The 15,618-nt window shown below is 44.3% G+C and overlaps 1 protein-coding gene across 1 annotated transcript in view; it reads left to right on the top strand.

Annotated features, from left to right (window-relative positions):
• Positions 1-15,618, top strand: part of Plekhm3 (pleckstrin homology domain containing M3) — a 135,099-nt gene that overhangs the window by 70,026 nt on the left and 49,455 nt on the right. Inside the window, exon 5 of the mRNA XM_051153950.1 lies at positions 4,911-4,974. Within this exon, the coding sequence (XP_051009907.1) occupies positions 4,911-4,974 (64 nt within the window). The remainder of the gene's footprint in view (positions 1-4,910; positions 4,975-15,618) is intronic.

Here is a 15,618-nt window from a genome sequence, read left to right as displayed (position 1 = left end):
CTCTCCAGACACAGTAGGCTCAATTCCTTTATCTTTTCCAATTGTTAACGTCTGTCATGACTGACCTCATGTAAATTATGGTGTTCAACACCGGAGCTTGATGCAGGGAGACAGTAGGTGACAAGCTTCTGGAGCAACATAGAGAATCTTTTAAAGGCAGAGGGAAAAATCAGTTCATGCAAACTACTTTTCTACAGTAAGCAACATTAAATAAAGGCGGAATTACCTTCAGCTGTACAGATAATGCTGAAGGAGCAGTGGAGATGGCAGAGCCCAGCATTGCTTCCATACTGTGAACAGCGCTCGGGAGTAAAAAGAAGCCAGGAAGGAGAAACTGCAAATTCTTCATTGCTCATCACTTGTGTTCACTCAAACCAGCAAACTCAGCACCTACTGTAAGACCTGCCTCGTTGCAAGTAAAGCACAAGCGGTTGCTTGCTTGGATAACTAGGGACTGTCGCTATCTAGTGGAGTTGAAGGGCATGCCAGGACGATTCCGTTTATACGCAATTCTTGCATCCTATCTACTTCTAATCATACAAATGTTAGAATTTTAGACCAGAGAGACTTTCAAGTATCGAAACATAACAGATCTGCTACCTAATGTTTGTCCTTGCTATAGATCATATCAGTCACCTTCCTTCAGCCCTTCTACACTGATGGATGCTTCTCTCTACCAATGGAAGTGGTCAGATGGGATGACTGTCTGGCTCAGACACTTGTGTCACTGTGTCTGTTTCTCATTGCTCTTATTTAAGAGACTTCATTATAAGCATTTACCTTTCAAGAAGGTGATTCTTTCCTCTCATCCACTCCCAGTACCCTCTGTCTTCCCTATCAAATATGATACTGCCTTTGCTACCCTTGGAATCCCACTAAAAGACCATGTCCTAGATGTTCTGCATGTGTTTGGGTCTCAAGACACCTGCAAACACTTAAGTACATCCAACAGCAAGATCACAATCCATAAATACAATGCTGTAGTCTGGAAAGGATCCTGGAGCAACATTAGTGGAATAACTGGTGGAATTTGACTAAAGTCTATAACTTCCATAGTCATTAATTGCTTAGTTTTGACTGCTGTCCTGTGGCTATGTAAGTTGTAAGCATCCAGGGAAGCTGCCTCAATACTACAAGGATATGAGCATTTTGCAAATAAAGAAGAAACATAGACAAGAAGTTATATGTGAATGTCCTTTTCAATACGTCATTTTTCCAGGATGAGAAAAATTGCAGACCCTGTAGGCACTGTAACATAAACACTAACCCATGCCCCTGCTCGTCCCCTTCCACTTCAGTTTCTGTTCTGTCTGCCCCATTGAGCCCCACAGCTCCTGCTACTCACTCTGTGCTGTTGTGAGCATCCCACGCATCCTGACTCTCTCTGGTTATTTAGCACATACAGACATAATTCGGCTGTCCTCCCTCCTTGATAGCTTGATCCCGTGTTGGCCCCAGGCATCATTGTCCACTCACCCACACTGGTACTTCAGAGTCATCTTGGAGTCCTTCCTTGTCTTCCACTCACTCTAAACATTGTCCATACTTGGAAAATGTACATCTGCCCCTCTTAATATCCCTTTGTCATTACTCCAGAAAGAGCTTCTAATATCTTGTCAGGAATGCCTTCCAAATTCTCTCCATCCTCTCTACGGCCCTTAGAAAGAAGGCCCAGGAGCCAGCATAGTGAGGTTCTCCTTTATAGGCTGAACTTTGGAGGCTGAGCCAGGATGACGACCACAAGGGGAGACCAGCTTAACATAGAGAAACCTGTCTCTCAAGAGAGAAACAAAACGGTAAAATGCTTTGGTAAAATGCTGCTGTGTATGCTTGAGGACTTGAGATTGGATGCTCAGCAGCTATGCATGCCTGTTTTCCCAGTACTGGATCCCAGAGACTAGAAAATCTCTGAGGCTTACTGGCTAGCCAACTCAGCCATATTGGTAAACCCAAAGCCAATAAAGAGACCCTGTTGGGGGGGGGGCGGTGTATAGAGCAATAAATCTCTGGCCTCCACGCACACATTCTCACACTCGTGTGTGCAAAGGTCAGTGATTATTTTACTACTGTCCTAAAAATAATACACAATTATGCCAAAAAGCAAAATTACCATAACTAAATTAAACCATTAATTCAAGTCTACCTCTCTTATTTTTGTCCCCAACTCCAAGAAACTGGAAAGAGCACAGTTCTTTGTCCCTAGAAAGTCTTGACTTGGAATCCCAGCTTAGTTTTTACCTCTGAGTACCATTACCCATCCCCACTGCTTTTTTTTTTTTTTTAATGGAATCCATACTTAATACTCAGAACAGCTGGGATGGTGAAGGTGGAGCGACACTGTGTATGCTGAGTTAAAGGTGGGCTCCGCTTACTGTTTATTATTGGTGCTTAGCACTGGGTGCTTAAAATGAGGAATGGTCTCTTGATCAGCTCTGTCCTGTGTGCTGTGAAGTGGAGATGGGTTGTTTCCCCTGGTCCCTCAAACTATGGCCCACTCTCCACAGCAGTGGCCGCCTGCTAGGAAAGCTACTACAGCACAGCAGGACGGAGAGCACTTTCCCTAACCCTGCCAGCTGCACAGGCAGTTGTGCTCTGCTGGCTGCCACATGTCAGCCCCAGACCATTACAGGTGACAGAGCTGGGCCTCAGGACCCCTCCATTCCTACTCTACACCCTGCAGTTCCAACCTAGAATGTAGCTGTTTGGTCCTCCATGAGCCAAGTCTTTGTCAGCTGATCCATTACCCTTCCCTTCAGTAGTGCGGCACAGTGCCTGCTATATAGTTGCACTTAGTCAGCCTTAGGTGGATAGAGAACTGAACATGTTCATTTCTAGAACTTGGGAACTAATCCATCCTTAATTGAAAAACCGAAAAGCGAATTTCCCAGCAGGTTACATATTAGGCCAGGGCTGGGATAATATTGGAAAACTTTTGCTCATGCTGTTTGCGTTCTCTGCCCACATATGTGGTCTTTCACTTCCTAAAGCTGCCCCAGTGATTCTAATGGGCAGCCAGAGTTGGGGTCTGCCGTTCTAAAAGGATATGGTCCCCTCTTAACATTTTCTGTTTCTAGCATGTAGTCCAATTATCAGTTTGTTTACATCCTTTAGCCTGACTTGGCTCCATGCTTCTTGAACTCACATACTGAGACTTACTGGTGCTTGGCATCTAAGGGTAGATATAAATTTTGGTTGAATAAGTAGGTGGTTTTATTTAAAAATACAAGATAGAGCTGGAAAGATAACACAGCTATTAAAATATAAGGCTCACAAGCAACCACAAGATTATTGTATAGTACCATGTTAGAAAATACTAGCAACCTTGAATTTGGATTTGGTATGTGTGTATGTGTGTGTGTGTGTGTGTGTGTGTGTGTGTGTGTGTGTGTGTGTGTATTTCTTTCTTGTTGTTCATTGGTTTGAGCCAGAGTCTTACTATAGAGCCCAGGTTGACATCCAATTCAAGATTTTCCTTCCTTAACCTCCCAAGTACTAGGGATTACAGGTGTATATTGCCCCTACCATGTGTGCGCGTGTGTGTGCGTGCGTGCATGCGTGGTTTCTAACTGTCTCTGCTTTGTTCCCTTGGGAGCTGCTTACCCACAATTGTTTGTTGTTTCCTATTCACTCACAGTCATCTGTCTAGATCCTAGAAATTGACAACAGCTAATGAATTTTGCTGGAGAATCTTAATTTATGGGTTTATATTATTGTTACCATCTGTACCCAAAATCTAAAAGTTAATTTTAATATACCCTTAAGAGAATATGTCATTAATGTAGCATTCAGTTGGACTGTCCCCCTGCCCATAGGTGATTCTAGAGAAACACAGAGGTTGCCACTGTAATATTTCTTAACTCTAAAATTAATTAGTTTAGATATGCAGTTATATCATTTACTTTTCTTTCTTTTTTAAAAGATTTTTATTTATTGTATATGAGTACTCTATTTGCATATTTACCTGTATGCCAGAAGAGGGCTTTGTAGATGATTGTGAGCCACCATGTGGTTGCCGGGAATTGAACTCAGGATCTCTAGACGAGCAGACCATGCTCTTAACCGCTGAGCCATCTCTCCAACCCTGTACCAGTTTCTTTTCTATTGTTGTAACAATAAGGCAGTAAGGAAGCATTTACTTGGGGCTATGGTTTCTGGTGGTTAGAGTCCATGATGGCAGAGCAGAGGCATGGCAGCAGGAGTAGCTGGGAGCTCATATCTTGATCCACAAACAGCAGGTAGAAATAGAGGCACACTGAGAATGACATTTTTTTAGAACCTCAGTCCATCTCTCATGACAACACCTCCTTCAACATGGCCACGCCCCCTAATTCTTCCCAAACAATTCTACCAAACAGGGACCAATATTCAAACATATGAGCCTATTGGGGACATTTTTATTCAAACTAACACATTATTGTTATAGCTACAAAGATGTTAGGGACATCGAGTTCAGTTGTCCTTGTTATGCATACTGCAGCTGGACAGTGCAGAAGCTGTGTCTGAGATGTGTGTAAGATCACATGATTTGTTAGAGACATAGCTAGTATGAGAAGCCAGAAGCAGCACCAGGCATAGTGGTGCACTCCTGTAATCCCAGCATCTATCGCGGCTGAAGCACAATGTGCTATAATCAAAAAATTACCTCCCAAAACCAAGAGAACAAAACAAAACAAAATCGGATGTGGCCTAGAACGCTACAAAGTACTATAGCATTTCAGATATCATTAGAAATGAAAATCATATTTACTTTGGGAAACACATCAAAGGAAACAGTAGAGTTAGGGTTTCTCAGAGGTTGAGATCGTAAGCAGAGGAGAAAGGGGCGAGGAAAGGAGTTCTGAAAGAGACTTGACAGGAGCAGCATCTCTTATGGCACCATTGGTCACTTGCCTCTCTGCCTTTGTTTTCAGAATTTTCCCCAGAGAATACCTCCTTCAGCAGATCCACCTGTACTCCCTTGCTGACCTGCAGCAGGTAAGTGCTCAGAGGGTTTTATCATTTTTATTTTCTGTCAGAAGTCACTGTGGATTTTAATTGTTGGCACTGAATTCATATGTTATTGCAGTAGTTTCTTCACAGTCAACTAATTTTTATTCAGAATGAGAGGGAGATTTAGTACAAAAGACACTATGAGACAGTGACAGTACTGGTGAGAGTGTAGAGTCCCTGGCGTGCTCCTGCCTTGCTTCTGGGGAAGCTGAGTGGAACAGCTACCTTGGAAAGCAGTTTAGGGGCTCTCAAAAGTAAGCGTTACCATATAACCCAGAGCTTCCACTCCCAAGCATATGCCCACGAGAATGTCCTTATGAAAACTTGTGTGTGAGTGCTGGGTAGGGTGATGTGCCTCTGTAGTTCCAACTACTTAGGAGACCCAGGCAGCCAGGGCTCCAAGTGGAACAAAACCTTTGTGAGAATGCACACTGCAGCCTCATTCATGAGCAAAAAAGTGGGGAACAACTCAGATGTTTATCAGCTGTTTATCATTACTATAAAACGTTATCTAGCCATAAAAAAAGAGTGAAACAGTGATATGCTACAACACAGATGAGCCTTGGAAACACCATGTTGAGAATCCAGATAGGAAATGCTATCTACCTTACAGCTATTTAAGTCCACAACAAGCAAATTCATAGTGGCAGAAAATGGGTCCGTGCTCCGGAAAGAATGGAGGTGAGGGGAGATTGCTAATGGGGTTGGGATCTCTTCCCAGGCTGAACTAGGGATGGTGCCTTGTGAATATACTATAGATAAGTTGATTATTTTCTTTAAAGGTATGAATTTTATGTGATGAGATTATTTCAGCTAAAAATTATGTGAAGGAAAAAAAGACGTGGGAAAGGCAGTGAGTGGAGCACACAGCCTTCAGACGTGCTGGAGTATAAAAGTTGAGTGGCCTTTAAAGTTTACTAAAACACAGCAGCGCACAGAACACAAAACAACACGGCAGAGAGTTACAACCAGCCTTTATGATTTTGTTAGTGCATGTGCTTTTAATGATTGACCAGGTTAGCAGCCAGGAAGAAACCAAGGTTCTTTCTGTGTGCTCAGCCCCAAGTTCTGAGTATGCTTAGCTTTGGTTAATCATTTAAATCAACCACTCGCTCTCCAAGGAGCTGCCAGACACTAAATGCAAGCGTTACTTTACTTTCTAAATACTGGTTCTTTTAAGAAGCAATCAAAAAAATAATTGTTGCAACTTTCAGAAATCTCACACTGCTGGGAGTCTATCTTTGTTTTCTTCACCGGTTATTTTGGCCAAAAGAAATGAGATCAGCTTAAAACCTCACCCATGTCCTTTTGTCATTTTTCAGAGTTGAAATTGCTTTTCACGGTTTCTGGTATATGTCCTTTTTTAATTTAAGATTTTAGGACTTTCATGTTCATTGTCATTTGGAGGTCAGACAGTTGGTGTTTAGTTGGAAGCCTAAGAGAAGGTTAGGGCTTTCTTCTATACCCTGGTCAAGTTCAGACCTACTTGCTCCTTGAGCCCTGCCTGCATTTCCTGCATAGGCTAGCACCAATGCAATCTGTGGCCGGCCTGCAGAGGGATGGAGCTCCAATTACAGTCACCTGGTGGTATGCTAAGGGGAATTGACCGTATTTTCTGGTATACAAATTATTTATCTTCTTAGCAGTCTTCCTAGCCATAATGGCTGAGGGCCCAGACACTCTCACTGAGACATGTTTAAAGGCAGCAAACATTCTTACAAAGGTGCTTTGAAACAGAGTCATTCCTCTTTAAGGAGGGCCTTCAAGAGTTTGGGTTTCAGATGAAGTGAGAATTAGAGTAATTCTATATTCATTTTAGGGTGTCAAAGTAGCATATCCATTTAGACTAATAGAGCCTGCTTTTTAAAGCTTCCATTCCCTGCTGTCTCCCCCACATACTCTTTTCTTTTTCCTCCTTGTAATAATCAAGCCGCACATGCCAAGCTGCTTGCTTAAGTCAGTGACAGTGGTGTTCTCGGTGGGCCAGGCCATTAGCCCCCAAAGCCCCATAAGTAGCTTAATCAGTTTTCAGCTGGGCAGTACAGTGATAGAAGCACTCACCAGCTTATCAGCCTCCCTGTGGGCGGGGGCTGGAGCTCAACGTGTCCATTTATGTAGCAGCCCACTCTAACCTGGTTCTTTGTGCCTGGCTTTAAGAGTCCCAAACTTATCATATTTAGAGGAAGTTTAATTCAATTACTGCTTCTGCCTGAGGTAGACTAAATTGGATTTAGCTTTTGATCTGTCTGTATCTTGGCTATCAGTCCTGAAGGGCACCCCTGCCAATCTCCCGTTGGTTTCTGGGCAATAACAAGTTTGTTTTCTAGGTCTGAACTGTTCTCAGATATAGGGATGAAAAGAGACCTGGAGCAGGAGAAACAATACTGTGGCTTTTGTAGAAGAGTGTATCAGGATAGCAGGAGCCCTTCCTGCCTGACCAGCCATAAGCCTCGATGGAGTAGAGCCATTTTGGTTTCTTCTTTTTGTCACCCTTAGGAGTGTTAGAGTCAGCAATTTTTTCCCACTTGATTACATTCCTTACTCTTAAGGGTATCTATAAAAGCAAACTTTTCTATCCTGTACAGTAACTATGGAAAAAAGTTTTTTAGGTATATGTTTTATAGCAAAAGAAAGAGAAATTAATAAATTATTGAGAAGTTTTTTTTTTTTTTACAAATTTCACTCATGAATTTGTTTTTTTTAAAGAAAAAAAATTTAAAGTTAGGATTTAATAGGCATAGTAGCTGGTAAGGTGGCTCAGGAGATAAGGTGCTTGCTACCCAGCCTGGTGAACTGAGCTGATTCCTGGGACCTCCCTCAGAGTGGAAGGAGAAAACTAAATGTTGAAAGTTGTCAGTTGTTGTCTGACTTTGCACATGTATATGCATGCATCTGTGCATGTGCACATATACACTAATAGACATAGTAAAGAGGAAATTGAGGGTTCTGCATACTTTTTAAATAGTACAGTACACAAAGCATTAATATTGTTTAACAATGCTGAAAACATTCTGGTACAAAAAAAAAAAGGCCCCATCATAAGTTTTATTTTTATAACAGTCCTAAGGATTTTAGCAAAAGTCAACAATGGCTGAAGAGTTTTAGCTTCCTAATACATCTTTTGTTGCAGTCAAGAAATTACTATTTTAATTCTCTGCCACCTTTGGGTGTATTCATTCTTACTTATTACGGTACACTTGGATATGTGGGAATAAATTGCAAGTGCTAACAGTTGCTTAGCGAAGAAGACCCTTTCCTGCTGCTGAGAGCGATCGCTGCTAGCTAATGGCAGAGAGAGTGCCAGTGCCAAGTCCTCACAGCCTGCGTGTTTCACCAGTGCTTAGACTGCTCTCTGGGCATTACATGCATGGAAAGGTTGGACAGCACATTATGTGACTAGTCAGTTTGCAGCATGTTCTGGAGCATACAAGCAGAGGCAAGGATCATTTGGGCCGGATGGCAGGGCCAAGGAAGTCAAAGGTTCTCTACTTCCTAGGAGACCCCTTAGGGCACACCAGCTTGACTCACTCATTTCTTAAGATAGGACTCCAAATGAACTTCTGTTCAGCAAAAAAGGGTATTAGAAAATGGTACTCAGGTTGAGGTGGTGGCACATGCCTTTAATACTAGCATTCAGGAGGCAGAGACAGGCAGATGTGTGTTCAAGTTCAGCCTGGTCTACAGAGCGAGTTCCAGGACAGGCAGGGCTACACAGAGAAAACCTAGCTCAAAGAAAGAAAAGCAATTTGTTTTTTGGCTTTTGGGGGGGGGGGGGATTTTTTTATTCCTGAGTGTGTGTGTGTGTGTGTGTGTGTGTGTGTGTGTGTGTGCCAGGAAAGAAGGTTCAATCCCTGAGGCTGTAATCACAGGCAGTGTGAGCATCTGACATCAGTGCTGGGGACCAGACTCAGGTCTTCTCCCTAGGTTCTCAGCTGGAGTTCCCAGCTGCTGAGCATCTCTCCAGCCTCTGCTCCTGAGGCTTTTTGTGGGAGACATTGTTTGGGGGAACTTTTTGTTGTTTGTTTCTTATATATATATATATATATATATATACACACACACACACACACACACACATGCACACACACAGAGGCTTTCTCTTAGGAAGTGGAAATACAGTGCTTTTCAAACTCTCAAAGCAGTTTCTAAAAGGCTAAGCAGGCAACTGCTGAGCTTTTGTGAACACGTGGACATGTAAAGTGGAATTTTTAATAGGGAAAATTCTTTTAAGCGTTTTTCCTTTTTTTGATACCCTGAGAAGAGGGAAGAGAATAGAATTTGTTTTGTTGCTTTATTTTATGTATATGAGTGTTTCCCCTACATGTACAGTCTGCACCAGGTTACAGTGAGGAAAAATTAATGACTATGCTACCACACATTCATTCATGGTGCTAATACATGGAAAACAGCATGCTGTTCTGGGAGTAAACATTTCAGACATGTTGGATTTTTTGTTTGGTTGGTTGTTTTGTTTTGTTTTGTTTTTTCTGCTTAGATAGGTTTCTCTTTGTAGCCCTGCTGTCCTGGAACTTACTGTGGTCAGTTGGCCTCTAACTCAGTGATTCCCCTGCCTCTGCCTCCCCAGTGCTGAGATTACAGCTGTGTGCCGCCACCACCTAGCTCAATCAATGACTTTTAATGAAGAAAAGAGATAGAGAAGTCAAGAATTTTATGTAGAGTTGTGAATGGGAGGGGTGCTACAGGAGAGGGCCTGAAGACCTGGAGAGCCATGAAAGGATTGAGCTGCAGCCAAGGGCACACTATCTTTCCAGAGCGCCCTAGGCTGCTTGTTTCATGCTGAAGCAAAGAGCATTTCGGCTGAGCAACTGACATCTCACAGAACATGTGCATCTATGGTAAATCTAGTAGGATAGACACATGGAGGGAGGGAGGGTGCATATATAGCTATGTACATGTGTCCTAACCTGAACTCCCTAACTTGCCCCCTAAAATAAAAGCAAATGAATTAGAAGTATTATCCTTGAAACAAAAGAAAGGAAGAAAGGCTCATCTGTGAAACAACAAATATTTTTTTATTTTGTTTGCAGTGGGGAGGGGGGCGGAGTTGGTGCACACTTGAATTCGAATGTGTACATAAGCCATTTCCACCTGATTCTCTCACTAAATCTGAACCTTGCTATTCAGGCTAGGCTGGCTAGCCAGCAAGCTTCTAAGAGCCAGGGCATGCTTTTACATAGTTTCTTGGGATTTTAACTCAGGTCCTCTTGCTTTCCCAGCAAGTGCTCTTACTCACTGAGCCATTTCTCCACCCCCCATCTCTGCTTTTGACTGTCAGAATAACTGTGAGTTGTTTAAGGTTGCCTACATCTTGTTTGTTTTTGAGACAGGGTCTTGCTGTGCCCCCCAGGCTGATTTGCATTTCGGTCTTTCAGAGGTCTGGATCGCGGGCATGCCCTACCAAGCCTAGCTAACCTTGCAGTCTTTCTGAATAGTCACTAAATGTCCCGGATGGCTAACTTCTCAGCTAAGGCTTTGGCTTAGTCCTCTATTTATCCCAGTGACACAAATGGCTGTCAGCAGTGTTTCACACAGCAACAGTGCATCTGGTGGCCCACTTCAGAGGCTTCCTAGCGCTGTCGCTGGCGAGTACGTTCACAAAAAGGCCATGTCCAAGGCAGTTCAAGGCCAGTCTTTGAAGGCATGTTTTGTTGAATTCTTCAAGGGTGTTTGGTGAATCACTTTGTATTGCCCTGCCCCCACCAAGCAAACAGCATCACAGAGTGGTGATCTCTGTGGACACTCTTCACAGAGGCAGTGGACAAAGGAAAGGCCTAAGTGGGCACTCAGGGCAGCTGCCCTTCTGCCGAAGCACTAACAGGCGATGACCTTTATTCACATGTGGGTTGATGTCATTGAGTCCACAGCCAGCAGGAACGCAGTGCCTCAGTACCCACACCCAAGTCACCAATCCTCAAGCCTCAGGAGGCTGAGGAGCTTGTATTGACAGCATCGGCAGCCCTGAACCCTGCACCATTGTCCTCCGGTATCATGGGGCAGAATAAGTAATTAGGAGCATTCAGATTTAACAAGCAGAAACACAAAGCGGGACAGCTTGCCTGTGTCACTCTCTAGCCAGTGTTTGTGTCTGCTGTGGCCACTGCTCCTTCAGAAACCTGCGGGTGGACAGACACTCTGGGCGACATCATTAGGACCTCACTAAATCTGCTAGCTGCTCCAGTCAGGACTGCTCTACAGTTAGTGCACATGGGAGCGTGCGTTTTAGGCAAATGAATATTTAAAAATTGAACATGCCTACTCTCCTCAAAGGTTTTTTTCTGAGGTGCTGCAGGCAGGGATTGAATGAATGTTACTCTTTGAAGGCCCCGCTGGCTGGCAGGCTCAGGAGCAGGCGTTTCTGGAGTAAGTGCCAGTGAGTTCATGCCTCCTGCTCAGACACACAGGTTGCTAGTCCTGTGTGGAGGGGTGAGGGGCAGAGTGGCAAGGACCAGGTACAAGTACTCAATCTGGAGCAGTGGTCTTCAGCTTTGGGCAGCTCCGCCTCCCACTGACCATGATGGCTGGGGTTTTGGATGTAGGTTTGCTTTGCTTTGGTTAGTTTAGCTCCTCAGTTTACTTTAGTTGTTGGTTTTTATTATGATTCGTGGATAGGAATAGTTAGCTGAAGGGGGATAAAGCAGGTAAATAACAAGGTGATGGTGAGGATTGTGCTTTAAGCTGGCTGTTATTCTGAGCCCAATACCCAACTATAGTGTGGTCCACAGATGCATTCAAGGAGATGGGGAGACATGGCCAGAGACTAGAGCAGAAAAAATGTTGACATCCAAGTTCAGAGTTAACGGAACTTTAAAAAAAAAAAAAAAAAGGATCAGAATGATGACCCTGTATGAATTTGGATAGTAAGCCCCCTTGTCCAGGAGAAAAAGAGCTCAGCTAAGGTTCCACAAGCTGTCCATAACTCCTTTGGGTGCAGGCACCATATAATGGCTGAATATGCAGCCACAGAATTGGAAGATGGCCAGTCAGAGTTGAAGTCACTTTCCTGGGATCCAAGTCACTTGGCTTCTGCTCATTTTCAGTCTTCTGTGTGTTGGTGGCGATTTTTGTGATGTTTCTCATTTCTAGAAAATCAATTATAATCTAGCCCCACCAAGGACCTGTTTGCAGAGAATGTGTGTTGCCAGTAGTGTTCCTGATGGACTGCTTAGCTTGACACCTTATACAGGAGGTGTTACCAGGAATGGGAGCAGAGAGCCCACAAAGCCCGCCATGCTATATTTGGTTACTAGGGCATATTTCTGTGTATTCGTTATCTATTGCTATACAACAGATTACCCCCAAACATATAATTTAACACAAGAGTGAACAGTAATTGTCTCTCATGCTTGTTATGGGCCAGAAATTCCTGAGCAGTCAGTTGAGCTGAGGTTGCAAGGAGTATGCTGGGTGGGGCCTGTGGTTAGCAGCTGGAGCCCTGTCAGCTACTCCCACAGCTGGCAGATGGGGGCTGACTGCTACTGGGGTGATGTGACAGCTGGCTTGAGAATGGTGTGAGTGTATGTGGATGATGTTATTCTTTCTGTGTGACCTGGCCCTGGAAGTCCAGGCGCTGTCATTTCTGCCATATTCTGATCGTTAAAAATTAGTTGCCACGTCATGTTCCAGTGGTGCGGTCTGTTAGCAAGTAGTGCCAAGAGAAGAATCAGACTCTACTTTTCATCTGCGTGTGTGTTCACATGTGTTCATGTGTGTGCACATGTAAACCAGAGAACAACCTCCAATGCTGTTTCTCATGTACTGTCCACCTTTCGTGTTTTGTTTCTCTTTTGTGTGTTTTTGACAAGGTCTCTCATAGGTACCCTAGGGTTTACCATGTAGACAGGCTGGCTGGTCAGCAAGCTCAGGGGTCTGCTTGTCTCTGCTTCCACGGAGCTGTGTTATAAGTACATGCCACCATATCCAGCCTTTTGATGTGGGTTCTGGGGATGGAACCCAGGTCCTTTTATGGTGGAAGGGTGGGGGAAGGGGGAGAGGCAAGGCAAGTACTTTACTTACCTTGATCTCCCCGGCCCTCACTTTTGACATTGTAAAGACCATGTAAATATAGTATAAACCAACCTGCCCTGTAATAATACCACACCTGCACACCCCTTATATCTTATCCCCTAAGCAACTTTGTGAGATAGATATGGCCATCTTAAAACTTTAAATACCATATGCTCTGGTGTGTGGAGGTCAGGGGGCAGCTTGTGAAGTCAGCCCTCTCCTTTTCCCATGTGGGCTGCAGGACCAGATCATCAGGCTTCAGGAAAGCTCCCTTACCCACTGAGCTGTCCTCTTAGCTCTGGCCCTTTTTAAAGACTTATTTTCACTTTTTAAATCTATGTGTATATTGGAGTGTATGCCATATATGTAGGTGCCCACAGAGGCCAGAAGAGTCAGGTAAGTTTTTCTCCATTTTCGTCAGTGTTTTTGAGAACAGAATGACTGGAAAACATATCCAGCCTGGTGTGGCAGGTTGTATTTTGTAAAGGCAGGTGAACACCATCTCTCATCCCATGCAGTTTTCTTACCTGTGATTTAACCTACTCTGGCTGAGGGGGTGGCTTTATCTCCTCTCCCGGAATCTGGTTGGCTGGGACATTGAATTTTTTTCTGTGTGATTTTTCAAAGCCAACATATAAAAGGTGATACAGCTTTAAGACTTGGCATGATGCCACAATGTTAGAAGGAACCCTGTGGAGGAGCCACATGTAGTTGCTGTGGCTGACAGCCCAGCTGAGCCTGAATTGGCAGCCACCATCTCCATTGGGTACTTGAGGGAAAACTCTAGCCTTGGCCTTCGTGTCATGTTAGCTGAGGACACAAATGAGTGTGCAGGTAGCTTGGAGCATGGTAAGCCACCTCCACAGTGCCCTGCCTGATCTGCAGACTCTGCGGGCATAATAACATGATTGTTTTATGCCACTAGAGTCAGGGTAATTTGCTTTGCAGCAATAGTAATTGGAACCTCCCCGTAATTTGGCTGTCAAGGAAGGCTTCTTAGGGGCTGATTATAAGTTAAGATTCAGGGCCTGTAGATGAGAGCCAGGCGCACAGTAGTGGGAAGAGGACTCTTGGGTTTGGATGCCTCAGAGCCCTCTGTGACGTGAGCTATAATATTTCCGTCACTAAGGACGGAAAGAAAAAATATTTCTTTGCTAACCCTGTATTCCTAAAGAATATTCCATCTAAGTGCATTTGGATTCCTTGGACATTTGTCTTAGTAAAACACTCATGGGATGAGTGCAAGGATGGTGTTCCTCTCAGAAGCGAAAGATTGCAGTGTGCCCAGAGCTGCAAAGAGTGGAGCTTGGAATCTTCACTTTCTACTTGTGCATCAGAAGCAGGAGCGCAGTTCTCTGTGCCAAACCCCTTCCCTCCACGGCCACTCATTCCTCCTGCAAATATGTATTAAGTGCGAATAGACCAGAGACTGTCCAGGTCTTGGGACCCAGATGCTCATTTCTCACGAATGGACGAGTGGCGCCTCCTGGTACGAACACACTCCTGCTCTCTTGGAGTAGAGGTACCAGTAATTCTGCTCCACCTGGTGACATCCATAGGATTTTACCCCTTGGTACCACATGCCAGCCACCTAGCACATTATCAGCTGGTACTCTCTAGCTGGGCACTGAAGGCCTCTGAAGTCTGGCACTTCCCAAAGTTGATTCACTTGCAGTGTCCTGAGGCAGAACCAAGAAGTACAGCAGCCCTATAAGACAGCTCAGCGCACTGTCCTAGCTGACACCATTGTCTGCCTGGCCTATAATCGCATCTGTACTCGTAGCTTGCTACTTTCAGCAGTAGCACATTTGTCTTCTGAGGGAAAATGAGAAAGCTGACAAGGGCAGCTTTTCCCATTGCTGTTCAGTTTTTTTCTCATTAAATCTCAGTACAGCATGAATACATTTGCCTCTGAGATCTTAGGTAAGATTAGGAATCAGTTGTGACAGCGGGGCGGTCTTTGTAGCACCCGAGAAGGTGTGGGTGCAGCAGTGATACTTGAAGCTGCCAAAACATCCATAAGCCCGGACTTCAGCTGGTGAATGGGTTTCTTGTCACTTAGACATTCATGTCTTCACCCACAGAAGGAGAAAGTGACAAGGGACCTACATGCACCAGGCTCTCACGACAAATGCCAAAAATGGAGTAGAAATCCCCCATCACCATTCCCACCACCCCAGAATGCCCAGTGCTGTGCTGATGTGATACCAATTCAGAATGGCAGCCTCACCAGTCTGCTCAACATTGGAAAAGAGAGAAATACAGATTTAGAACAGAGCTCCGTTGGCTAGGATTCCTGCGGAGACCCGGCGAGTGGAATCAGTGGCTGAGGTGGCCGGAAGTGAGACTTCAGGCTGGGACAGTGAACCTGAGAGCATCTCTGAGGGAACAGCCGTTATTCAGTAACCCCCGAGTCACCAGCTCTGTCCCCTCTCTGAGAGAAGCCGGAAATCCGTATTTTATGTGAAATTTCTCAATATTTAAACACTCTGCAGGCCAAACAAAACACAGCCACCGGTTTTGACCTCTGCTTTATAATAGAGAATGCCTGCTTTTGTTCCTGCAAACTAATGAATGCTCAATTAACAGAAGGAATTTGGAGGT

Source organism: Acomys russatus, chromosome 12 (assembly GCF_903995435.1).
Source record: "Acomys russatus chromosome 12, mAcoRus1.1, whole genome shotgun sequence".
NCBI lineage: Eukaryota > Metazoa > Chordata > Mammalia > Rodentia > Muridae > Acomys > Acomys russatus.
This window is presented reverse-complemented; position numbering and strand designations above follow the sequence as displayed.